The 24,563-nt window shown below is 62.0% G+C and overlaps 3 protein-coding genes across 3 annotated transcripts; 1 reads left to right on the top strand and 2 right to left on the bottom strand.

The window, feature by feature from the left end:
• Nucleotides 1–1,461: 1,461 nt before the first annotated feature.
• On the bottom strand, nucleotides 1,462–6,156 carry RNASEH2A (ribonuclease H2 subunit A). Its single transcript, XM_065419276.1, has 8 exons — nucleotides 6,027–6,156; nucleotides 5,407–5,478; nucleotides 4,900–5,026; nucleotides 4,523–4,610; nucleotides 4,079–4,216; nucleotides 3,593–3,680; nucleotides 2,807–2,930; nucleotides 1,462–1,885 (listed from the first exon to the last, which is right to left on the bottom strand). The coding sequence occupies exons 1-8, from the start codon at nucleotides 6,151–6,153 to the stop codon at nucleotides 1,750–1,752; spliced, it is 900 nt and encodes a 299-aa protein (XP_065275348.1). The 5' UTR covers nucleotides 6,154–6,156; the 3' UTR covers nucleotides 1,462–1,749.
• Nucleotides 6,157–7,411: 1,255 nt separating this feature from the next.
• Nucleotides 7,412–14,435, top strand: PRDX2 (peroxiredoxin 2). Its single transcript, XM_065419274.1, has 6 exons — nucleotides 7,412–7,528; nucleotides 9,988–10,093; nucleotides 11,388–11,541; nucleotides 12,828–12,950; nucleotides 13,586–13,716; nucleotides 14,212–14,435. Exons 1-6 carry the CDS (start codon nucleotides 7,418–7,420, stop codon nucleotides 14,295–14,297), a joined length of 711 nt encoding a protein of 236 aa, XP_065275346.1. The 5' UTR covers nucleotides 7,412–7,417; the 3' UTR covers nucleotides 14,298–14,435.
• A 6,723-nt stretch (nucleotides 14,436–21,158) lies between these two features.
• On the bottom strand, nucleotides 21,159–22,748 carry JUNB (JunB proto-oncogene, AP-1 transcription factor subunit). Its single transcript, XM_065419273.1, has one exon. The coding sequence runs from the start codon at nucleotides 22,746–22,748 to the stop codon at nucleotides 21,792–21,794; it is 957 nt and encodes a 318-aa protein (XP_065275345.1). The 3' UTR covers nucleotides 21,159–21,791.
• Between the last annotated feature and the right edge of the window lie 1,815 nt (nucleotides 22,749–24,563).

Raw genomic sequence — 24,563 nt, 5'->3', positions numbered from 1 at the left:
AGTCCCTGCTCGCAACCAGCTCCCCCCTCCCGCCCCAGTCACATAGGCCTGCAGGGATGCAGCTGTATCATCCTCTTGCTATACTGCAGAGGGGGAAACTGAGGCACAGAGAGGCAACACCTGAGAGACGCTTAGTGTAGTAGCTCGGCTCTAAATCCTCCCCTGCTCTAACCACTAGTTTACCTGACTAGCCAGGGATGGAACCCAGGAGTCCTGCCTCCCAACACCCCCACCCCAGCACACCAGACCCCCACTCCATTCCCACAGCCTGGGACAGAACCCAGGAATCTTGCCTCCCTGCTCTAACCACTAGCCAATACTGCCCCAGCGAGAGCCCCACCCCCAGGCGTGGGCTCTCTGGCGCAGACAACGGCTAAGCCACCTGGAGGCCCTGCAGGCCAGGACCCGGAGTGGCTGCTGGCCAAAGGCTCGGGGCAGGGGAGGATGCTGCGCCAGCTGACCCCGCGCAGCCCTGTTCCCCCCCACCGACGGGGTCGAGGAGCTGATGATAAGCCAGGTCCATTTGCTTCATGCTGGGCCGACTCCAAAACTGCCCTACGCGGGTCAGACAGCAGGGGGGGACAGAGCACACTGGCACCACCGGGGCAACAGGGGGCACTCTCCCCACGAGTCACTGCTGACCCCAATGCCGGGCTCGGGGACACTGTCAATTCAACCCAGCCCAAGCAACAGCCTTTGCACGTAGCCCGCACGCTAAAGCTGGTTGCAACCCCTCTCAAGCTAGTGTAGAAAGAACCCACCATGTCTTAGCGGCATCTAGCGGGCAGGAATTGAGCTGTGCAGGGCGATGGCACGCCCACCCAGGGGACGCTGGGCTGCAAGGCGGGGGCTCTCTCCCCGAGCAGTCTGGGCTGGCCTCCGGGCCCCAGCCTGGCAGTAGGGGGCGCCGTGCAGCACAGGAGACAGATCGGCAGGGCAAACAATGGACACTGATTCCACACTGCAAGAGCCCCGGGACTCAAAGCAAGGATTTGCCCCCCGGCAGGGGGAGAAGGGGAATCAGAGGCGTAGGGGGAAGATCGTGCCAGTGTTTCAAGCCAGCACCCCTCAAAGCAGCCCCCAAACTTCTGAAGTGTACCCTGCCCCTCTATTCAACCCCCTTGCTCCGAGCGTCAGTTCCCATGGGGCCACCCCGCCCGTCACGTGCCCATTTGGGATGACAAGGGGGAAAACGCTGTTCGAAAAGCAGATGATACCGTGGAAAGAAATAAATGAAAATAAAAACCTTTAAAATTTGGTCCATGGGATTTGTTTTGGCCCCTCCCCTTTTTTCCCAGTCAGCCCCACCCCAGAGGTGGCTGCATCTCAGCCCCAGACAAGGAGTCCCTGTATAATCAGCTCCCACCCCAGAGATGGCTGCAGGGCTCAGGGACACAGCAGGACACGCCCCATGGGGGGCAGGGGACGGACCTGTTACAAACCTCAGAGACTTTTCAAAATGTTTTATTAACTAAAACAAAAGTGGGGAAATTTGGGGGGGGGGAGGGGAATCCACAGCAAGGAGGCGCCAGTGAGACTGGGGCATCTGGTTCCTAAAAGCCCCCTTTACAGCTGGGCTCCTCCCAGCCCCTGGAGAGGGTGGCTCAGATCAGCTGGCATCACAATTAAACACAACCCCAGACGCTGCGCGTCAAAAGTTCTGGCTCTAAGTCAAGCTGGGCTGACTTGAGGGGGCCATGGGGCTAGCTGGGGGGGGCATGGGGCCAGCCCTCCGCCCCCTGGTGCCCGCTACAGCCCCGTCACTGTCTCCAGCTTGCGCTCGTGGAAGAAGCGGTGGGGCTGGCGTTTGGAAGATTCTTTGCGGGCAAAGAAGGACAGGACGGAGCGGGTGCCCTTCTGAGCGGGGTCATCCTCACTGTCATCCCTGGGGAGGGAATAAGAAATGAACGGGGCCCTGGCAGCCACACCCGTTAACGCTCAGCTCTCTCCCACACACATAGACAGGGTGCCAGGGTGGGCTGGGAGGGGAGGGATGAGATGGGCAGAGCCGGCCAGGGGTGCTGGGCTCAGTTGGTGTCTACTCTGGTCCTGTGTATACAGGGACCCCTTGCAAGGCGCCGAGAGGTGACCACCTCTGGGGAGGGGCGCGGGGGATCCCTTGCCCAGCGCTGAGATGCAGCCACCTCTGGGGTGGGGCGTGGGGGCTGTGAGCCTGCACAGGACGATAATGAAACCGCATGGGGCAGGGCCCCTCTATGCGGAGTCTGAGGGGGTGCAGAGTCCCATAACCCCCATCTCATCTGCCTTCTCTCTCCTCGGGCGGGATCCACACCCAGCTGCTTCAGCATCCGGGCAGCTGCCAAGGTCGTGCCTGGGAAGGGGAGGCGCCAGGCATGGGAGGCACTGAACTGTGCAGCCCCCGGGGTTCCCCTATCCCACACATGGATGTAGGACGAGCCGGTGGGTGGTGAGGGGACCCCAGAGCGGGAAGGGAGCTGCGCCCAGCACCCCTACGCATGCCAGGGGGGACGGCAGTGGAAGGCCCCCGACAGCAGCATGCCGTGCTGCCCTTCCCCCCATGGCGAGTCAGTGCTGGCAGGGCCCAGTGGGCAGCAGGGGCGTAATCGGGGGTGGCAGGGCCGTCGCTTGGCATTGGAGCCAGCTCCTCTGAGCTGCTATGGACGGTGCCCGCGGGCCCGGGAGCTTGTTAGAGCCCATCGCTGTCAGGTGGGGGGCAGGGACCCAACCATGGGGGGGAGGGGTCAGTCTGAGGTCAGGCCCCCAGTAGGGATCTAACAGATTGGTACCCTCAGTCCCCCCCCACCGCCGCCCCCAAATCACCTACCAGCGCACAGGCACAGCCTTGCTCTCCAGGATGGTCTGGGCCGTGTTCCAGCTGAAACGCACAAACTGGGGGTACCCGAACACAGGGTCCAGGCACTGCGCCAGCCACTGCTTGGTCTTGGGATCTGGGGGATGGGGAGCCGGGGGGGAGATGAGAGTTGGGGGGGGGGATGCACCAGCCACGGACGCTCTCCCCACCCCATGTCCCTGACTGCAAACAGGGTACCTGACAGCTTTCCAACCAGTCAGGACTCCTGGGTTCTATCCCTGGCTCTGGGAGGGGGGGGGGTCTAGTGATTAGAGCAGGGGGCCTGGAAGCCAGGACTCCTGGCTTCTACCCCCATTTCCACCACTGCCGTCCCCCACAACCTCAGCACGTCCCTCAGCTTCCGTCTCGGTCTCTGGAAGGCAGAGCAGAAATCCAGCCCGATGCAGCCGAGGGGGTTAAAGGCAGGCCAAGGCCCAGGGGGCTCAGAGCCTGGCAGCGCAGCCCCCACCCCTAGGCAATGCAACAGCCAGGACGGAAGGATCCAGGGAAAGACGGGATAAGATCCCAGGTTACAGGCGCCCTCTGGTGAGAGAAAGTGAACACAACTGGCCAGTAGGAGCCGGGTGAGAGAGACAGGGCTGGTGTAATCTAGGAAGGGGGCAGGATACCAGGCTAGATGGGCCCATGGGGCAGCATCAGTTTATCATCAGCTCCTAGATAAGCAAATAGCTCCACCTTGTGGTCAGACCTATCACTGACCCTGAGATTTCACAGGGGGCGGGGAGGGGGGTCATTTACCATTGGGGTACCCAGACCCATACTCCATCCGCACGTCCCCCAGATCCTCCGGGAACGTCCAGTTCTTCACAGCACGATCCCGCGCCACCTGCCAACACAGACAGGAGTGAGCTCAGGGCAGCGCCGCTAGGAACATCACCCCCTAGCTGTTTCTACAGGGATCCGTCGCCTGGCGCGGAGATGCAGCCGCCTCTGGGGAGGGGCGCAATGGCTGTTGAACGGCCATGCAGCATTTGGGACAGGAAGTGAGGATGAATCCCCCAGTGTGGCGCCCATTGAGGGAGGCCCAATGGAACACCCTCATTAATTCGCCCCGGAGATCCCAATAACACCCCGGTAAGTGGAGCTGGGTGTCTCCATATTCCATAACCTGCCCAGGTCCAGTGCCCCGAGGAGGGCAGGGGGCCTGGTGACTCCTAAGCACACAGCAAGATCCAGCCCATTCCCCACCGGGCCCCCTGAAGAGGGGGGACCCCAACGCCTCACCTTGGCACAGATGCTGGCTGCGCTGACGATGGGGAAGAGGGAATCAGCCTTCGGCCTCACGGTCACCTCGAGCTCCGGAAAGTGCCGCTTCAGCTTCTCCTGGTACTTCTCTGCCGGCCCCACCGTGTCCACGAAGACCTGCCAGGCATGGGGGGACCCCGCAAGAGATGTGAGGGCGGTGGTGTCAGGTCCCCTCCCGCCCCCGCTACAACTTGTGCTGGGATCAGGGCACAACGTGGGGAAGCGGCTGCCCTGTTGCCGTATAGAGAAACTGAGGCACGGGGAGGCTGGCAGGAAGTGGGGGGAGCAAGGGTGCATGTCAGCGCTATGCCCACAGCGGTCCCCTTTGCCAACCCTGGCTAAGCCTGTGATCGGGGCACCCTGCGGACAGAAATCTGCCCCATGGGGAAACTGAGGCGGGGGGGAAGACTGCGGCCGGCTCACCTCTGCCACCTGCACTCCCGCATCCAGCACGTGCTGTATCAGCCCGATGGCCGTGTCGTGGGACAGGGCGTTGAGGTTGTATTTCGCCCTGGCCGGGAGAGGAGAGGGGTTAGTATTTACCAGCCAGAGACCCAGGCCTCACTGCGCCAGGCGCTGCACAGACACAGAGCAACCCCCTCGCGACTCTCCAGCTGCCTCACCCACCCAGGGATCCGGCTCCTAGGGTTAATAGGAACGGGGAAGGGGGACACGGGGCCTTTTCCCTTTGGGGGGCACTGGCTGATTTAGCCCCAGGCAGAGGGCCTGGCTGGCTCAGGGAGGAAATGGGACACGGGGCCTGTCCCCACTAGGGGGCGCCGGTGACCCGGGGCTCTCACCGCTGCTGCATGCTGGTGCTGATGAGGTTGGGCGAGAGGATGTGCAGGGCCCAGCCCACGAAGTCCCTGGCCCCGTCCAGCGTCCCAAACAGCTGCTCCCGCTCGGCCTCTGTCAGCGTCTTCGAGTCTGAGGGGGGGAGGAAGGGGGGACACTAGGGTCGGCTTCCGCGAGATCTGGGGAGGGGGGAACACCCTCATGATCCAACATTCCCTCTATGGGGCCCTTACCCCCCCCTGCTGTCCCCATCCCCTGCCCCCGCTCTCCTCCCCCCACTCAGATCCATATCCCCCCTGCCCCCTCTCCACCCCATTGCAGCCCCATCCCCCCAGCCTCAGCTCTCCAGACCCCCCCCCCCGCTCTGTCAGTGCTGTACCAGGAACCGGAATTCCCCCCCCCCCGATCTCCCCCCACTGAGATCCCTGGGCCCCTCCCCCGGGGGGGGGAATCACAGGAGGCCGCGGTGGAAGTTGAGATCCCCTCCCCCCCCAGAATGCCCTTGTCCTTACCCGCCATCTTCAGAGCTCCCAGCTCCTCCTGCTTGGCCAATGGGCAGTAGCAAACACCATAGACCATGGGACCTGGGAGGGGAAACAGAGGCACAGATGGGGGGGGCAGGGGCACGGATGGGGGGGAGGCCGAACCCAATCCAGCCGGTGCAAGAGCTTCCTCCTCCGCAACTCCCACAGCACTGGGGGAGGGGGAATCAGCCCTGACCACGCTATGGGGAGAGGGGTAACTGGGCCGGGCTCGTCTAACGCCCCTGCCAGCTATGGGACTCCAAGCTCTTCTCTCCCAGGGCGGGTGGACCCACCTCCCCGGCAGGGAGTGGTGTGGGGGGAAATCCTGTGAGATGCCTTGCGCTCCCCCACCCATCCCCCCCTCCTCACTGTACCGGGGCTCCCCCTTCAGGAGCACAGATAGGGAGGGCCCCTCCCCTATCGCTCAGTATGGGGGCCCCCTATCCCCATCCCTATGCAACGCTGGGGGGTCCCTACTCTATGCAATAATGGGGGCTCTCCCCGGCCCCTCCCCCCATACAATGTGGGGGTTCCCCCCGTGCAATGCTAGGGGGTCGCCCTGCCCAGCCCCCCGTGCAATGCTGGGGGTTTCCCCGGCCCCTCCGTACCCAGCACGGGCCCCCTGCCGGCCTCATCGATGCCCAGGCAGCAGGGCCCGGCCCTGCACAGCTCGGGCACGGGGGAGCCCAGGCGGCAGCTGCCCGCGTTGTCCCGCTCGAACTCCGCCAGCTCCATGTTCCGCGGGCGGGCGCGAGGCCCCGAGCCCGGCCCAGGGGCGGAGCCGGCCTCGCACAGACGCCTGGGAGTTGTAGTTCTAGGGGAGGGGAAGCCCCGCGCTGAGCTCTGAGGTCAGAGATCAGGACTCCTGGGTTCTATCCCAGCTCTGGGAGGGGAGTGGGGTCGAGTGGTTAGAGCAGGAGGGGGCTGGGGGCGGGACTCCTGGGTTCTATCCCTGGCTTGGGCGTGTGTGTGTCAGGACTCCTGGGTCCATTTACACCAGATTCATTGAATCACCTTGGAATGAGTCATTCATTGCCACTTTCTAAGAGCCGCCACTGATTGTGGGGCCCAAATTGGGCCCCCTCCCCCGCGAGTTCCACAGATCCTATTAGAAACCTCTAAGGACCAGGCTCTGAAGTTCCTGGGATTGGATCGCAGCCCATGTCCCTTGGAGGGGAAAGGCCCCATCCATGTCCCTCCCATTCCCACATCCCCCACCTGTGGTTGTGCATGGCACGGGGTAGCATTTAGGAGTGAAGCCGGGGGGGGGCTGTATGTGGTGGTTAGGGGGCCTTTGCTGGGGGTTCTGTGCGCTCTGGGGGGGGGGCATGTACGTGGGTAAAATACAGTGCCATTCACAAGGCCATTCATAAAGCCATAAACAAACCCTAAGGAACAGTCCTAATAACTATGCCCTAATTCCCCAGCTCCGCCGACCCTCCGGAAGCCTCAGAGGCTCGGGATCATTGCACCAGTGGGGAAACTGAGGCACATGGGGCTGGGGTGAAACTCCCCGCCACGGCAGGCAAGGGAATAAAACATCAACGGACTCCGCAGAGTCACCCAGCTCAGTCCAGAGCTTGGCCCCAAGTCCCCTAGGGAGCCTCCCCCTCATGGGCTGTGGGGTTCCTGCAGGGCAGCATTGCAACCCCCCCCCCCCCCCCCCGCCTGCACTGTAGCGGGGAGCACGGGACTGCTGGCCCCACCCCCCTCTGTGCAATGCTGGGGGGGCCCATAGCCCCGCCCCCGTCTGCAACGCAGGGGGCCCCATACATGGCCCTGACTGTCCCCCCTCTGTGCAATGCAGGGAGAGCCCATAACCCCGCCCCCCTCTGTGCAATGCAGGGGGGCCCCGTAGCCCTGCCCCCCCGTGCAATGCTGGGGGTCCCCCAGAACCTCGCCCTCCACGTGCAATGCGAGGAGTCCCCTTGGAGGTCTAATCCCCGCCCCACACCCCTAGCTTTATCTAGTCTTCACCTCCCCCCTCTCTCTGCTCCAAATGGACCAGCCCAGCCCGGAGGGGGGCGGCTATAAGACCCGGCTGCAGGCGAGCTGTGCACGCGCCGCGGAGCGAGAGGCTGGTTTTGTGGTGGGAGCGTGCAGCGACAAGGTGGGTGCTTTTGTGTTGTGTGCGCCTGGCTGTGCCTTGCAAGGCCGGGTTTGCGTTGTGGGCTGGGGGCATTTCTAACCCCCGGGCCTGGCGCTTCTCTCTTGCAAAGGGACTGCTCTGAAGCAGACCTGGGGTGGGGAAGGTTACATGGCTTCTCCCCCTCCAGGGGCTGCTTTCTCTCTTGCAAGGAGGAGCCACGCAGGGGATTGTTTCATACCAGGGCTTGGCAATGCTAAAGGGGCCTTTTGTCCTCCCCCAGGTCTCTGCACCTAGTTTTGCTTTCAAAGCTGCTGCTATTTTTGGTGGGCCCTGAGCTAGGCTGCAGCCTCCATGCTTCGCTGCCTCGCTTGTCCCAGCAGCTCCATCCTTTGTGGCTTTGAAAGCACGGGGGGGCGAGGCGAGGCGTGGATCCTGAATCGTCCTGGGCCTCTCTTGCCTTGTCACGTGCCAGCTCCTGACTTCTTCCAGCAGGTGCCAACCACTGTAATGGTGCATCAGGGGTTTCCTGGGTGGGGCTAGTGGGTTAACATTGACCCCTGGGGCCTGGCGGGGGGGGGGTGTGTGTGTAACTTTCTCACGTGGCTGGATAGGGAAGAAACTGTTATGGGGGGTGTATCTCCATTTTGCACCCCTGGAAACAGTTGTGGGGCTGGAAGAGAGGCTGATCTGTGAGTGGGGCCCTAGCAAGGTGAATTCTAGGCTGCTGTCTAATTCCCTGCTGTCCTGGCACATGCCCTGCTGTGAACCGCTGCCTTCCTGCGCTGGGAGCATTTCACCTTTTCTTTGTGCTGGTCAGGACTTTCCAGACAGTAGCATAGAGGCGATTTGGCTTGTGGGTCTTAATTCGCACTTGGGTTTTGTCCAGTGAGTTTCCTCCGTGTCCTGCTGCCGTACTGTTCGGCGAAGGCAGTTTAGTGCAACTTCTAAGGGGGCAGGGAACCGAGCGACTTCAGGTGGCTAGTAAACACATTGCAGCTGGAGGCATAGCATCTTTACATGCCCCTTTGCTGGGAGGTGGTCCCACGCCTGCCAAGGTGGCCTCATAACAGCTGAGCGGAGTTGAAGATCGCTGTGCTGGTAGCAGAGACCCTGCAGTGTCAGGTGCTCCAGGGACACCTGTGAGAAGTGGTCCCTGCCCTGAGGTGTTTACAGGACAAAGGGCAGGAGCTGGAACTGAGGCATGAAGCTGAAAGTGACTTGCCGAAGGTAACTCACCGGGCCGGCCAGGCACAGAACCCAGGTCCTTAGACCATAACCTGCTTTCAGCTCTAAAGACTCTTGTGCCGACACTTAGCTTGCACCATGATGACGAATCCTGGGTGCGGTGCAAACTACCTTGGAGTGCAGCTGCCTCTGGGGTGGAGGCTAACACTGCAGGGAGAAAACGCTTTCCCCCAGTGACACTAGGACAAAACTCCTGATTGCTTGGAGTCCTTTGGGGGAATTCTGCCCATGCCGAGTAGGGCGGCTCTTGTCCGAAAAGACCCCCAAGCAGAGCTGTGTGTCCTGCGATGGCTCTGTGCTCTTGCTTGCGGTGTCTGTTCTGTCATGGTAGTGAGCAGGGCCCCGCTGGGCTTGGTGCTGTACGGCCACAGAAGGAAAACCCAGTAAAATTCTTGCCAGCCCGTATCTCTTCCCCACTGGCTTTGCCGGCCTCATCCCGCAGCGAAGCCATACATTTCCAGGTCTCTGAGCTGAAATTAACAAGGTCCTGTTTAAAATAATGGGAGCTTGGGGGTGTCCTTTTCTCTGTCCGCTCCAATAGAATGGACTGAGAGCAGGGCTGTCACTTTCAATGCTGTCAGTGTGGAGTGCTGGGAGTCAGAACTCCTGGGTTCTCTATCCCTAGGCTTGCACTGACCCGGTTTGCCAAATCACCAATTAGTGTCGTTGCTTTGCACGATTTTGGGGATGAAAAGTGCTTTGTATGTATAAAGTGCCGCTCGCATACAGGAGGCTAAGAGGGGTGAGCTGGGTAATGGTGATCGTGGTGGGCTGGGTGGGTTCACACCGGCACAGCTGTACCTGTCTGCACCTGGGGAGGAGATACCACCATCCTTCTGCCCTCCCCCAAAAGATCTCTACCCTGCATTAGCTTGACAGTCCTTGGATTGTACCTGTGCTGGGGTGGGGGGATGCCCACTGGGTCTACCATTCTCCGTGCCAACCCAGAACAGCTAGTGGGATGTGAGTGACTCTCGTGTGACTGGGGGCTCGGTGCTGGGGTTGTCTGATCACCCAGATCGGAGCTGGGAGGGAGATGATATTGGGGCTGGTCTGGGAGCTGGTATCGGCTCAGAAATCCAGGCGCTGGTGCTGTGAGACCTCCTGGAAGTCTGGGCCCCTCCGGTCCATCTCCAAGCTACCCCCATTGCTGCAGAGAAAGGGAGAATCTCCACAGTTGCTGGCCAGGCCCACTGACCGGTGCCACCCGTCCTGAGCCCCGGCTTCTCTTGCAGGACATGGCTTCTGGTAAGGCTCACGTCGGCAAGCCAGCCCCCGGCTTCCACGCCACGGCCGTGGTGGACGGCGCCTTCAAAGAGATCAAACTCTCCGACTACAGAGGTGAGAGAAACCACCTGAAGGCTCTGCCCTGAGCCCCTGCTAACGGGGGGGGGGGGGCCTGGCTGCTCCCCTGACACAAGGCACTGGGAGTGGGGCTGCGGGAAGCTCCCCCCACAGCCAGCGCTCCTGCCCTGCTCCTTGCAGCGCCCCCTGCTGGTACAGGATTAGCAGGACATTCTGCATCCATGAATACTGGGGCACTCTACAGGGGATCCTGCCAGAATCTCTGTCTGCCTGCATGGCGATGGGGAACAGGGTCACAGCCTCTAGACCAGGGGCGAGCAAACTACAGCCCGGGGGCCACATCTGGCCCTTCAGACGTTTTCATCTGGCCCTCGAGCTCCCGCCAGGGAGCGGGGTCCAGGGCTTGCCCTGCTCCGCGCATGCTGTGGCACCGCGTGACTCCCAGGAGCAGTGGCATGTCCCCACTCTGGCTCCTACGCGTAGGGGCAGCCGGGGACTCTGTATGCTGCCCCAAGCGCTGGCTCTGCAGCACCTATTGGCCAGGAACTGCAGCCAATGGGAGCTGCAGAGGCGGCTCCTGTGGACCAGGCAGCACTCTGCAGCTTCTGGGAGCTGCTTGAGGTACCTCCTGCACCCCGACCCCCTCCTGCACCCCGACCCCCTCCTGCACCCCAACCCCCTGCCCCAGCCCTGATCCCACCTCCTGTCCTCTGAGCCCCTTGGTCCCAGCCCAGGGCACCATCCTGCACCCCAACCCCTCATCCCCCAGCCCCACAGTGTGCACCCCCAGCTGGAGCCCTCACCCCCCCCCCCGCCCCAGTCTGGAGCCCCCTCCCACACCCTGAACTCCTGGTTTCTGGCCCCAATCCCCAATTTCATGAGCATTCGTGGCCCGCCTTACAATTTCCATACCCAGATGTGGCCCTCAGGCCAAAAAGTTTGCCCACCCCTGCCCTAAAGGGAGGGGTGGGGTCCCCGGTGGGGCAGAATTAAAGTCCTGTGGGGAGGGGGGACCTTGCAGTTTTGACAACCTGCCTCTGGGCAGGCAAGTGTGCAGCGCTGTCTCTTTAAGAGATAAATCGGGGAGGGGGACCCTGTGTATAATCCAATCAGCTGGCTTGTGATTGGCTGAGCCTGGGCTTGAGGGGGACCAATCCCAGCACCTCCTGGGGGAGACCCTGTAACCAGATCAGCTGGCTTGCAAACAAGGCCTCCAGGGATACAATTGGGGGGGGGGGGGGGACACAGGGTCTCTGCCAATGGCTCCAGCGCCTGACACCCCCTCCCATCACAGCGCCCCCGCTGACCTGTTATTCCTCTGCCCCCCCAGGCAAGTACGTGGTGCTGTTCTTCTACCCGCTGGACTTCACCTTCGTCTGCCCCACCGAGATCATCGCCTTCAGCGAGCGCGCCGAGGATTTCCGCAAGCTGCGCTGTGAGGTCCTGGGGGCCTCCGTGGACTCGCACTTCACCCACCTGGCCTGGTGCGTGGGGGGAACATGGGCAAGGTCTTCCCTGCCCTCTAGGGGGTGCCAGCCCCAGGCTGGGGGACTGGCCGGGTCAGGGGGGCCCATCTCTGATCTGTCCCTAGGGGGATGGTGGGGAGTAGCTGGCTGGGGGGGGGGGGGGGGGAGGGAATGAGACATGATGGGGTGGGGGTCTTCCCCTCTGGGAGGGGCTGGCTATGATCGTGACCCAGACTAATGCAGCAGGAAACATGGTTTCCACCTGTCACATGCTGTGGGTGTCTGTCTCCTTCCGAAGTGTCCCAGGCCGGTGACCGAAATGCCCCCTAGACACCCCTCTCCATTCACGATGGGTGTGAGGTCAGGACCTTGCCAGCCCTGCACAACGGGCCTGGCACCACTGGCTGGGGGGGGGGGGGGGGGGGGGGGACACTGCCTGTCCAGTTCCTTAACCTGTCTGGAGCTGGTACCAGGCCCCTAGGGATGGGGAAGGGCCAGAGGGGTCAGAGCCCCTGGGTGCCAGGGGTTGAAACCGCCCCACAGACCAGTTCAAATGCCTCACAAGCTACCAAAAAGCCCCTTGCTCCCTGGTCAGATGGGGGGCTGGGGTGGGGTCTGTCCATCCCTCCTTGCTGTGGGGGAGACACTGGGCTAGAATCCAGCAGCCGTTAACAGCCGGCCCAGAGGGGTGGGGCAGGGTGGGCCCCTACTGGCTTTATCTGGGGCACCCTCTGTGAGAGCAGCCTTATCACCCCTAGCCACTGGGGACCGGGGCCAGCCAGAGACGGGCCTGTAATGGGGGGTGGGGAGTGGCTGCCTAATCTGGCATGTATCTTCTTCCCCCTCCCCCCCAGCATGGGGCAATAGGGAGCTCATCAGCTTGCCCCCCCCCCCCCCCCCCAGTCTGAACGCTGTCTCAGCTCCTTTGATTGTGTCTAACCTGGATGTCTGTCTTTTGGTAGTTGGGGGTGGGTGGGAGGGAGGGGAGATGCCCCATCACCAGCGGCTCTGGGGGAGTCTGGCAGGACCAGCTGCCCCCCCAGCCCCCGATGCTGCGAGCCAGGAGACGTCTGGCCCGTGGCTGGCAAAGGGTCGGGTGGTGCCGGAGCCCACTGACCTGCTGCAGGCTGGGCTGTGACCCGAGGGGGAGATGGTGGCCGACGCACTGGGGCCAGGTGGCCTCATTCCCTGGGGTCGCCTCTGCTGGGTAGCCGGAGCTGGGGGCAGATCTAGATTTGGGGGTCCCTGTGGCTGGGATTGGGGGTGTACCACAGCATGGGACTAACCCCCTTGTCTCCTGGTAGGGTCGACACCCCACGGAAAGAGGGGGGTCTGGGCACCATAAACATCCCTCTGCTGTCGGATCTCACCCGCAGCATGGCCGCCGACTATGGGGTGCTGAAGGAGGATGAGGGAATCACCTACAGGTGTGTGGGGGTGACTGACAGCCCTTGTGGCTGAGTTTCTGGGGGCTGCTCTGGATAGGGTGGGGGGGCAGCACGGAGGTCACTTGTGCTGAGGGCCCGCTCTGGTCTCCCTGTGGCGGTTTTGGGGCCCCACTGGAGCTCTGCTCCCCAATGTCACAGCAGCGCCAGCTAATGTCGAAGGACGCCCCACGGCCGGCGAAGGGTGGGCGCGTCTGGCAAGCGGGATGCTGATTGGGGAGCCAGGGGAGTGTGTGGGAACAGTGAACACCAGGGTGGGTATATGGGGGGTCGGGGAGAGATGGAAGGAGCCCCATGGGATGCCAGGCTGGGTGGGTCACTTGGGTATCACCACCCTAGAGCTGGTCTTGCTCTGACTGAGGATAGAGATCTCCCGTCTCTGGTGCTGACGTGCACCCAGAGATTTGGTGGGGTGGGGTCCCTGCTCCCTGGGGGGCTGTTGCTTAGTACTGACCATGCAGGTGGGGGTGCCCCACATCCATTGGGGGGAGGCTGCAGGCTCCCAGATCCCATTGGATCCCCACCGTGACAGATCTGGGATGTTATCTGGGGGGGGCTTGTGCACCCCCATCCTTTGCTTCTATTGGGGTATGATCCCTCTCCCTCCTCCACCGCAGGGGCCTGTTTATCATTGACGACAAGGGCGTCCTGCGGCAGATCACGGTCAACGACCTGCCGGTGGGGCGCTCGGTGGAGGAGGTGCTGCGTCTGGTGCAGGCATTCCAGTACACGGACACGCACGGGGAAGGTGAGGCTGGGCCCAGCCTGTGCTGGGGGGAGCTCTCGGGGCCCTGGGGTGAAGGCCAAGGCCCGGTTAGGGGAATGCAGGGCCCAGCTGCAGCAGTGTATCTAGATGGGGTGGGTGCCCCACAGCTGGGGGGTGGGGCAGCAGGTCTGAGTTTGTTCCCTGGGGGGGCAAAGTGGGGGGGCTCTCAACCCAGCTGTTTCAAGCTGGCTGTACTCTCTAAGGGTTAGAGAGACCCCCCCCCACCCCCCACCCTGGGCAGGAGGGGTGGGCTAGAGCCCCATGCATGGACCTACGGTGCTTGCAGCCCTGGGCAGACCTCCAAGCTGGAGAGGAAAGGTTGCCTAGCGGTTAGAGCACTAACCTAGGACTTGCCATCAAACCCAGGTTTTCCTTGCTCTGCCTCAGTTTCCCCATCTGCAAAGTGTGGGGGATACGAAGCAGGGATGTCCTGCTCCCTCCTCTGGTCTCCTAACCCCCCTCCCCTGCTTTCTCCAGTGTGCCCGGCAGGCTGGCAACCCGGCAGCGACACCATCAAGCCCACAGTGAAGGAGAGCAAGGAATACTTCGCCAAGCAGCACTGAGCTCGGGGCAGCTGATGGAGGATCCCGTCTACTGTGAAGGGCCCCCCCCGCCCCCCATTGGAAGGGGATATTTGGCGGGGGGGGGGGGAATCCAAGAAGAAGCTTGTGACTAAAATAAAAGGGTTTGTTTGAAAAGGAGCTGGCTTGTGTCTGATCCTTAATTTGGGGGCGGGGGGGGGGGAGAGGCTGGGTGACCCTGCTGGGGGGCGGAGGGTCCCATCCAGCTCGTGAGCGGGGGCCCATCCAAGCCCTGGTGCTGACGCCCTGTGGATCAGTTCAACCTCGGATGGAGCCCAGGTGTGCGTCTGTCCTGGTGGGTGCTGTAGCACCTCACACCACTAGGTGGTGCTGTCGGCTGCATCTTGCTAGCTCCCTGGTGTGCAGCCAGCTCTGGGGAGGCAAATCCCGGTCTCCTAGAACATCAGGGTCAGCCTGCTCTAGGGGGGGAGCCGGTTGCAGGGCCTGGGATTCTCTGCTTGGGGGATGAACCCCCTGAGGGCTCTTGGCTTCCCTCCCTCCCCCAATTGCAGCACAGCTGCCCCCAGGCTGGAAGGAACAGGGATTCCTGGTCCCAGAGGGTCCTGGCTCAGTGTTGCCAGGTTCTGGGGGGGCGGGGGGCTGGGATCTGGCAGGGGGGGCAGGGCCAGCTGGATGGGGCATTGAGGAGTGTTGGACTTGGGGGGGGGGGGGGGCAGGGCATTGAGCTGGGCCCAGCTCCTGCTATGAGCTGTGCTCATCTGCCCCCCTTAAACCCAGCCACCTGCCCCCTGCTGCTTTTTTGGGGGGGGGGGAGGGGTGGCGTTCTACAGGCATGTCCAGCCTCTGCACCTCATCTACCCAGGCATCATTCAGGCTGTGGCTGGCCGGGTTGGTGCTGTGCCAGCAGGGGGGTGCCATCTGCCCCCAAGAGCCTGGCCTCCAGCTGCTGCATATGCTGGTCCCTGCCCCACAGAGCTCTGACTACCCCAGGGGGGACCCAGGAGTCCTGACACCCCCACCCCTTTCCTCTGACAGCCAGTGCTGGGGGCTGCAGCCTGCCCTGGTACCCAGCATGGGGGGGCACCTTGCCCTGGTCACCCCAGACACTGTGTTGGCATCGGCCCTGCGGGGAGAGGTGGATGAACCGGGCACGTCAGTTCCCCTCCCACACCAGCCAGTGCTGGGCCTGGAGGAGACAAGCTGGGATCTGCCTGTGATTTCGTCACCCACTGCGGGCAGTGCCTGGGGCCGGAGGGGAGCCAGCGCTGCTTGCAGGGGCAAGGCCCCATTTCCTGCCCCCCTGAGCTGGCCTTCCTAGGGGCTGAACAGTTTAAGGGGGCCAGGGAGCCTAGGACACTAGCTCAGAGCCGGGGGGGTGGGGTGTAGGCAGCACCTCTCATAGGAGCGATGGCTGGGGAGGGGGTATGAGCTCAGAGGGCTGTGCTGAAGGGGAGGGGGGGCTCTTGTCTCTAGGTCACTGCTGGTCCTAGCAGGGGGGGGGGGGGTTGGCACTGCAGGGGCTCAGGCGGAGCTGGGTGTGCTCTCCTGGCGGGGACACCCTGTTCCCCAGCTGCTCCACCACTCGCCAAGCTCGCTGTGCTCCTGCTTCCCTCGCCGAGGCTGGGCCCGGCCCCTGCTCTGCTCCCCAGGCTGGGATTCGGCTGGCTGCAGTCTTGGCCTGAGGCCGAGGGCTGGGCTGCCCCCCGGGCCAGAGGGCTGGGAAGCTGCCTGCGTGCCCGGACAGGGCGGTGCAGTCATTGCACCCAGCTGTGTACACAGCCACCCCTGGCACGCATGCACCCAGCCCTGCCTGCACCCGGGTGCAGCTCCACCTCTGCCCACCACCCCGGGTGCCGGCCCCGGCCTTTGCGCCCAGCCCCCTTGGGTGCCCTGCACACTCACCTCCCTCCACCCACAGTCCTGGTGCACACGCGGCCCTTAACCCCCTCACCCTTCTCCTGGGGCCAGTCAGAAGCCAGCCCTTGGCCGGGGCTGGTCTGGCATGTGGGGGGGAGGAGCTTGCACGTGGGGGGGGGGGGCAAGGGATGTTGCAGTGTAGTTACAGAAAGGGTTTACGTGGGGGGGAGGGGTGTGTGCAGCTGGTGATTGTACAGGAGGGGTGGGGGGGCAGGAAGGGTGTTGCAGTGTGTACAGGAGGGATGTATGGGAGAGGGGTGTGTGGATGGTGGGTACAGGGGCTGGGTACAGGATGGGGTGTATGGGGGAGGAGTGTGTACACAGGAGAAGGTGGGGTATGTGGGGGGTGTGGATGCAGGGAGAAGGGTGGGTACAGGGAGAGGGGTGGATGGGGTATGCAGGGGCGTGTACAGGGGGAGGGGGAAGACAGGTGTGGGTGGGGTGGATGCAGGGGGTTTGGGGGAGCGATGAGGGGTGGATGTAGGAGCAGAGGGTGGATGGGGAGGGGGGTGGATGCAGGGAGATGGGTGGATGTGGGAGCAGGGGAGGTGGATGTGGGAAAAGGGGGTGTACATGGGGGAGTGGTGGATGGGGGAGCAGGTGGATGGGAGGTACGGGGTGGATGAGGGAGGAGGATGGGGGTGTGGATGTGGGAGGAGGAAGGTACAGGGGGTGGACATGGGGAGGTTACAGGGGGAGGGGTGGATGGGGGTACAGGAGGTGGATGCAGGGGAGGGGTGTTTACGGGGGTGGATACAGGAGCAGGGTGTGTACATGGGGGTTGTACAGGGGGAGGGGGGGAGGGAGGTACAGGGGGTGGATGCGGGAGCAGGGTGTGTACAGGGGGAGGTACGGGGGGGTGTACAGGGGGAGGGGTGGATGCAGGAGGGTACAGGGGGTGGATGTGGGGCGGGGAGGTGGATGCGGGAGGAGGGTGTGTACACAGGGGGGTACAGAGGGAGTGTTGGATGTGGGGGGGTACAGGGGGTGGATGCGGGGCGGGAGAGGCGGATGGGGGTACAGGGGGTGGATGTGGGGTGGGGGAGATGGATGCGGGGGAAGGGTGTTTATGGGGGGTGGATGCGGGAGCAGGGTGTGTACAGGGGGTGTACAGGGGGAGGTACGGGGGGGGTGTACAGGGGGAGGGGTGGATGCAGGAGGGTACAGGGGGTGGATGTGGGGTGGGGGGTGGATGCGGGAGGAGGGTGTGTACACAGGGGGGTACAGAGGGAGTGTTGGATGTGGGGGGGTACAGGGGGTGGATGCGGGGCAGGAGAGGCGGATGGGGGGGGTACAGGGAGGGTGTACAGGGGGAGGTACGGGGGGGTGTACAGGGGGAGGGGTGGATGCAGGAGGGTACAGGGGGTGGATGTGGGGCGGGGGGGTGGATGCGGGAGGAGGGTGTGTATACAGGGGGGTACAGAGGGAGTGTTGGATGTGGGGGGGTACAGGGGGTGGATGCGGGGCGGGAGAGGCGGATGGGGGGTACAGGGGGTGGATGTGGGGTGGGGGAGATGGACGCGGGGGAAGGGTGTTTATGGGGGGTGGATGCAGGAGCAGGGTGTGTACAGGGGGGGTGTACAGGGGGAGGTACGGGGGGGTGTACAGGGGGAGGGGTGGATGCAGGAGGGTACAGGGGGTGGATGCGGGAGGAGGGTGTGTACACAGGGGGGTACAGAGGGAGTGTTGGATGTGGGGGGGTACAGGGGGTGGATGCGGGGCGGGAGAGGCGGATGGGGGGGGTACAGGGGGTGGATGCTGGGGGAGGGGCGCCTGCAGCTGCTGTGTGTTTCTGCTCACGTCCCTGGGCGCTGTTCCCACCCCCGCGCTGGCCGGAGCTCCCGGCACAGGCTGTTCCCGTTCCCGGCACGCCCAGCTCGGCCCTGGAGCCTCCGCGTCCCACCCAGCGCGTCTGCAGGCAGCCAGGGCTGGGCTAGTGCGCGCGGGGTGGGGGGGGCAGGTTGTGTCGGTGATTCAAGGGGCATCAGCTGGGGGAGCCCAGGGCTGGCGCAGCAGAGGGAGTGAGGGGCACCGGTGGAGTGGGGGTGGGGGCAGGGTTGGGCTAGCAGGTGACTGCGGGTCGGGAGTGAGGGGCACCGGCAGAGCGGGGGGAGCCCAGGGCTGGCACAGCAGAGGGGGCTGCGGGTCAGGAGTGAGGGGCACCGGCAGAGCGGGGGGAGCCCAGGGCTGGCACAGCAGAGGGGGCTGCGGGTCGGGAGTGAGGGGTACCGGCAGAGCGGGGGGAGCCCAGGGCTGGCACAGCAGAGGGGGCTGCGGGTCGGGAGTGAGGGGCACAGGCAGAGCTCGGGGGGGAGCCCAGGGCTGGCACAGCAGAAGGGGGTTGTGGGTCGGGAGTGAGGGGCACTGGCAGAGCTGGGGGGCTGCGGGTGGGGATTGCTGTTGAGGTTTGCTGTGTGGGGGAAGCTTAGGGTGACCAGATGTCCCGATTTTATAGGGACAGTCCTGATTTTGGGGTCTTTTTCTTATATAGGCTCCTATTACCCCCCACCCCCTGTCCCAATTTTTCACATTTGCTGTCTGGTCACCCTAGGGAAGCTGGTGCAGCAGCTGCCTGTGTCATCCGTGACTCACGCCAGCCCTATTGATCCCCCTCGCGTTCACACAGCCGCCAGCTCGCTGCGCGGGCCCTGGGGACCAGCCGCTGCCAAGGAACCGCTTTGAAGCTGCCTCGCGCCGTCACGCAGCAGGGGGCTACCCTGGGAACAGCCCAAACTGGGAAATGAAGGGTTAATGTCCCCCAGACCACCCCCACCCCAGAGCTGGAGACAGAGGGACCACACCCAACCGGATCCACCCCGAAGCCACCTGCCACCGCCTCTACCTTGATCCCTCTTCACACCCCTGTGTGCAGCAGGCTGGGTCAGCTGGCACCCCCCCTGCACCCCCACCCCTTGGTGTATTCTGAGTGCGCCCCTTTGCTGTCACATCCTGCCAGCCCCGTGTGGGTGGGGGATTTCTATCAGGCTGGTGGCACATGGAATTACCAGGCTTGGTCACTGGGTCCTGAACGATCCCTTAAGGCCAACGGGGGCCAGCTCTGGCCTGGCTCTGGGGGTTTGCCTGGAACAGGGCTTGCCCAGCTTGTGAGCATCTGCTCCCCCCAAGGATGAACAGACCCCCGCCTCCAAGTGATCAGCCAGGGCCCAGGCCACTGGGGGCTCACGGGGACTCGGTCGGGCGTCGCTCAGGACACTTGGGGGGTCAACTCCCAGCTCTGCCACCGTGTCCCTCGGTGACCTTGGTTCAGTCATTTCACCAGCCCGTGCCTCAGTTCCCCCTCTCTGTGGAAGGGGAGGTGACAATCCCTTCCTGCGTCTACCTTGTCTATTATCAGTGGGAGGGGGCTGCCTCTCACTCCCCTACACATCTCCCCTGCCGTCCCATTGCCAACAGGGGAGCAGCAGCTGCTTTGGAGAGAGGGTTGAGAACCCCTCAGCAGACAGATGTGGGGGAAACAGCCCGCCCATGAAGATCTCCTCATGCCTGCTAGACAGGGGCCTATACCCTCCCCCAGCACTAATTCCTCATCCAGCCCCTCTTCGACTCTTGCTCAGCTCTTGGCCCCAACAACTTCCTGTGGCAGTGAGTTCCACAGGCTGATGCCACAGCACCTGGAAACGTTTTTCCTCTGATCCCATGCAGTGTTCTGGTGGGACCCCACTCTCACCTTGGGGAGCTACCATTATACACCTAATATCCCCCCCCCCTCAAAGCAGGGTGCTACTGTAATGCACCTAATATTTCCCCATCTCTAAAGGTGGGTGCTTCTAGCTGCTCCCTTGACACCCCTAAAAACACCCCCCCCGCAACTTCCAGAGTTAGGAAAACCTTTTCTTTGCCTTTGATCTGAGCTGTGGGATCTTGGCTGGATCTTTCCTGTCTCAGCTGACAGAAATGTCCAATTCACCCGTGGGGGACGGGAATCTCTCTTTTTTAAGATGGGGGGGGGGGCCTGGCAAAGACTCTTCCTGCCCCCTCCCCACCAAGGGGGGGATTTCTCAAAAGCCCCGGCCTGGAAATGAACGGGCTGGTTTCGAGCCAGCTGCCCCCAGCTCCGCTCCCCCGCGGCCCCTGGGAAAAACCCCTCCCCGCTGGCTGGAAACGAAGCCAGGCCAAGCCCCCTCTGCCCGGCAGGCGGCGTGGGCGGGGGTTCCCGGAACGGGGGCCCGAGCCCGGGCACGTCACTAGCCAGCCCGTGCCCATATATGGGCATCTTCCCCTGCGTCACTGGGAAAACCCTTCCCCCCGCCCGCCCCCTTCCCGTGCGCCGGAGCGGGGCGGGGAAAGCGGCGTAGCGCAGGGGGAATTTTTAACCCTGTCCTTGGGCGCAAACAGCCGCGCAGGGGCTCCAGGGCGCTGCGGTCTGACATCAGAACTGCGGGGAGAAAAAACAAGACTCCCCCCCCCCCAAAAAAATCAGACCTACTGGGAAAGCGCCAGGCAGCGGGGGTGGGGCTACAGGAGAGGACCAGCTAGGGAGAGATGCCCAGATGTGGAAGCCCCAGGGACCAGTTGTGATCAGCCAGGCTGAGCTCTTGGATAACACAGGCCCGGGAGCCTGAGTGGGAGGAAAACAGCACAGATCAGCTGAGAACTATCACATCCACTCAGGCTGGGAGAAGTTGCCAGAAATGCCTCCTACAAGCTGGGGTGGGGGGAGGGGGTAGAGATTTCGTACAGCACCCTGAGGTCCTAGCCCATAGAGTCCCACCTCAAAAAACAAAACGTGGTAATGAATAATCAGTGAACAATAAATATATATACCCACACATATGGAGTCCTGTTGAAAGATGTGAAGGAAGTGGACAGCACTATAAAAAAAACTCACTTAAAAATACAGAACAGATCCTGTTTTATGATCAAACATAGACCCCCCCCACCCCGACTGAAATAATTTAAGGGCTAAAAGGGATTTGAAACAAAACCAAAGCCTCAGACAGGCACTTAGAGAACATTGGTTTTTTTACTTAAATAAAAGGTCAAAAAACACAAATACAATCAACTTTTTTTAAACACACAAAACAAAATAAATTCAAGGACTTTTGTTTAAAAAACAAAACAAAAAACCACCACAAAAAAGTAAAGTAAAGAAGCTGTATTTCCTTTCATGGGTTAGGCAGTTCTATGGTGTGGCAATCAATCCGTTTCTCTTATCTGTCAATGTCAAGTAACAGATTTGGTTTTTGTTCGTTCTGTTTTAAGTTCAGGAAAGTCCTGGCCCCTTAATTCAGACACACGTCCCTTGCTGAAGTACCTCTTGCCGCACTATCCAGCTATGCAACAAGTTTGTTGGTTTGTTCCATTTTTAAATACACTCACACATACACATCAATTTTAGGCAATACGCACATATTCTGAATCCAGCAGAGAGCAAAATACAACCCCCTCCCATCCAAAAAATAATAATAATACAACCATCAGCAAACAGGAGGAGGCCGAGAATCGTCTTCAAAGTTGCATGCACAGGTTGGTCCAACGTGTGAGAACACTACAGAAGTCCAGATAAAGTTCATGTAAACTTTCCAACAGGGAGTCCAGTTACACACAAGTCTCTTAAATAACATGGGGGGGGGGGTTTCAGAAGGATTGCATTTTAACAGTCAAAAGCAACTGGCAACCATTGTTCACGTGATTCATGACTTTCTGCTTGAGTTGGGCCACCTGATCTCTCAAGACGCTAGCCGTGTTGGACAGTCCCGCGTTCTCAGTCTTCAGCGTCTTGACTTTGTCCTCCAGCCGGGCTATCCTTTCCAGCTTCCTCTTCCGGCACTTGGTAGCCGCCAGCCGGTTCCTCAGCCGCTTCCTTTCCACCTTGATCCTCTCCTGATCTTCCATGTTGATGGGAGACACAGGAGGTGACTGGACATCCGGCACGGTCTGAGGCTCTTCCTTGAAGACCTGCACCCTAGACGGGAGGGAGGGGGCCAAGGAGTGACCCCCGTAGGCGTGGGTCTGGGGCAAGTAGCTGAGGTTGGCGGTGGGGTAGCTGGAGGAGGTGGTCATGGTGCTGGGGTTGTAGCTGGTCAGGTTGGTGTAGACGGGGGGCGGCTCTTGATGGAGGGAGGCCCCGTAGACGCTACTGGCCACCGAGGCGGCCGCACCGATGGAGACGTTGGGCGGGGGCATGTGGTTCATCTTGTGCAAGTCGTCCAGGGCCTTCACAAAGCCGTCGGCAAAACCCTCCTGCTCCTCCGTGGCCCCCCGGGGGTAGAAATAGGGGCCCGGGGTGGGCGTGGTGGTGATCACCCCGTTGCTGTTCTGGATGATGAGCCGCTCCAGCTCCGGCGAGGCCAGCTTGAGCGAAGAGTTGGCGCCTGCCTCGGGCAGGCCGGCGGGGGCGTAGAAGGCACCTCCTTCCTCCGCCGCCTGGCCCCGGAGGTGCAGCTGCGCCTTGAGGCCCCGGTAGGGCTCCGAGAGGTTGACGGCCATATTCTGCTTCAGCGCCTTGTAGTCCAGGGGCCCGCTCAGCTCTGCACGCCCGTAGCCGGAAAAAAAGGAGTCGTCATAGAACGGCTGTTCCATTTTAGTACACATCAGCCACGCGACCCCAGATCAGCACGCGGCGACCCGGCCTACACAGATAGAGGGGGCGGGGGGGGGGGCGCTGCAGATCCCGGTAGCAGAGGCAGCAAAGCTGGTTACGGTGAAGGGGGGGTTAAGGCAGATCTTCCGGGCTCCCCTCCCAGGGCGCCCCCGAGACCAGTCCACGGCTCGGTTTCACTTCCAGAAACGCTCCCTCTTCCTCGCCCCCTCGCTCCTCTTCCTCCTGGCTGTGTCGGGGGGGGTCCCCGGCCGGGTTCTTCTCCCCGAGCGCAGCCCCCACGCGTGGCGGGCGATCGGCCCGGCTCCCTGCTCTCTAGCCCCCTGGGAAGCGACAGGCGGCGGGTACCGTACCGGGCGGGGGCTCCGCGGCGGGGCTGGGCGCAGCTAGCGGCTCCGATCGGGCTCCGGGCTCTGTCCGCTTCTGAGTCAGCTGCTGGCGGCGCCGCGCGGAGCCTTTATAGCGCCCGGCGGGCGGAAACGCGCAGCCATTGGGCCGCGCCGGAGCCCCACGCGCGGGGTGGGGCCGCGGACGCCGCCTGCCGGGCAGCCCCGTGTGTGCTGGGAAGGGCCCGCGCGGGGCCGGGCCGCGCGTCACAGGGGCGGGGCCAGAGAGACTGACAGCGAGAGACGCACAACCACACACAGAGACAGACACACAACCACACACACACAGACACACAACCACACACAGAGACAGACACACAACCACACACACACAGACACACAACCACACACAGAGACAGACACACAACCACACATACACACAGAGACACAACCACACACGCTGATGGGCCCGCAGCCCCAGACAGACACAGAGACAGACACACAACAACACACCCAAACCTACAGACACCCAAACGTACAGACACACAACCACACATACACACAGAGACACAACCACACACGCTGATGGGCCCGCAGCCCCAGACAGACACAGAGACAGACACACAACAAGACACCCAAACCTACAGACACCCAAACGTACAGACACACAACCACACACAGACATAGAGATACGTCCCTAGAGACACACACACACACCCAAACATACGGACACACAACCACACACAGAGATGGACACGCAGCCCTAGACAGACACAGAGACACGGCCAGAGAGACACACACAACCAAACACAGAGAGACAGGGACACACAATCACACACAGAGACAGACTCACAACCATACACATTGATGGACACACAGCCCCAGCCAGACATAGAGACACGGCCATAGAGAAAGACACACACACAGAGACACAACAACACACCCAAACCTACAGACACAGAGACAGACACCCAAACGTACGGACACACAACCACACACAGAGATGGACACGCAGCCCTAGACAGACACAGAAACACGTTCATAGAGACAGACAGACATGCAGGGACACACAACCACGCACAGAGGGACAGGGACACACAACTACACACAGAGACAGACACACAGAGACACAACAACACACCCAAACATATGGACACAGAGACACACAGCCAGAGAGACAGCCACACACAGCAGCACACACACACACACACACACACACGGCCATAGAGACAGCCAAACAGCCACACACAGACAGCCACACAACCACAGAGACAGACACACAGAGACACACAGCCACACAGCAGCAGCACACAAACATACAGAGACACACAGCCGCTCACAGAGACAGACACACAGCAACACATAGACACGCAACCACACACAAGAAGAGACACACACAAACATACAGACACACAGCAACACACAACCACACAGAAACATGGCCAGACACACAGCAAGGCACACATGTCGAAACACACAGAG

Source organism: Emys orbicularis, chromosome 19 (genome assembly GCF_028017835.1).
Source record: "Emys orbicularis isolate rEmyOrb1 chromosome 19, rEmyOrb1.hap1, whole genome shotgun sequence".
Classification (NCBI taxonomy): domain Eukaryota; kingdom Metazoa; phylum Chordata; order Testudines; family Emydidae; genus Emys; species Emys orbicularis.
The sequence above is the reverse complement of the archived record's forward strand: the minus strand, read 5'-3'. Positions and strand labels throughout refer to the sequence as shown.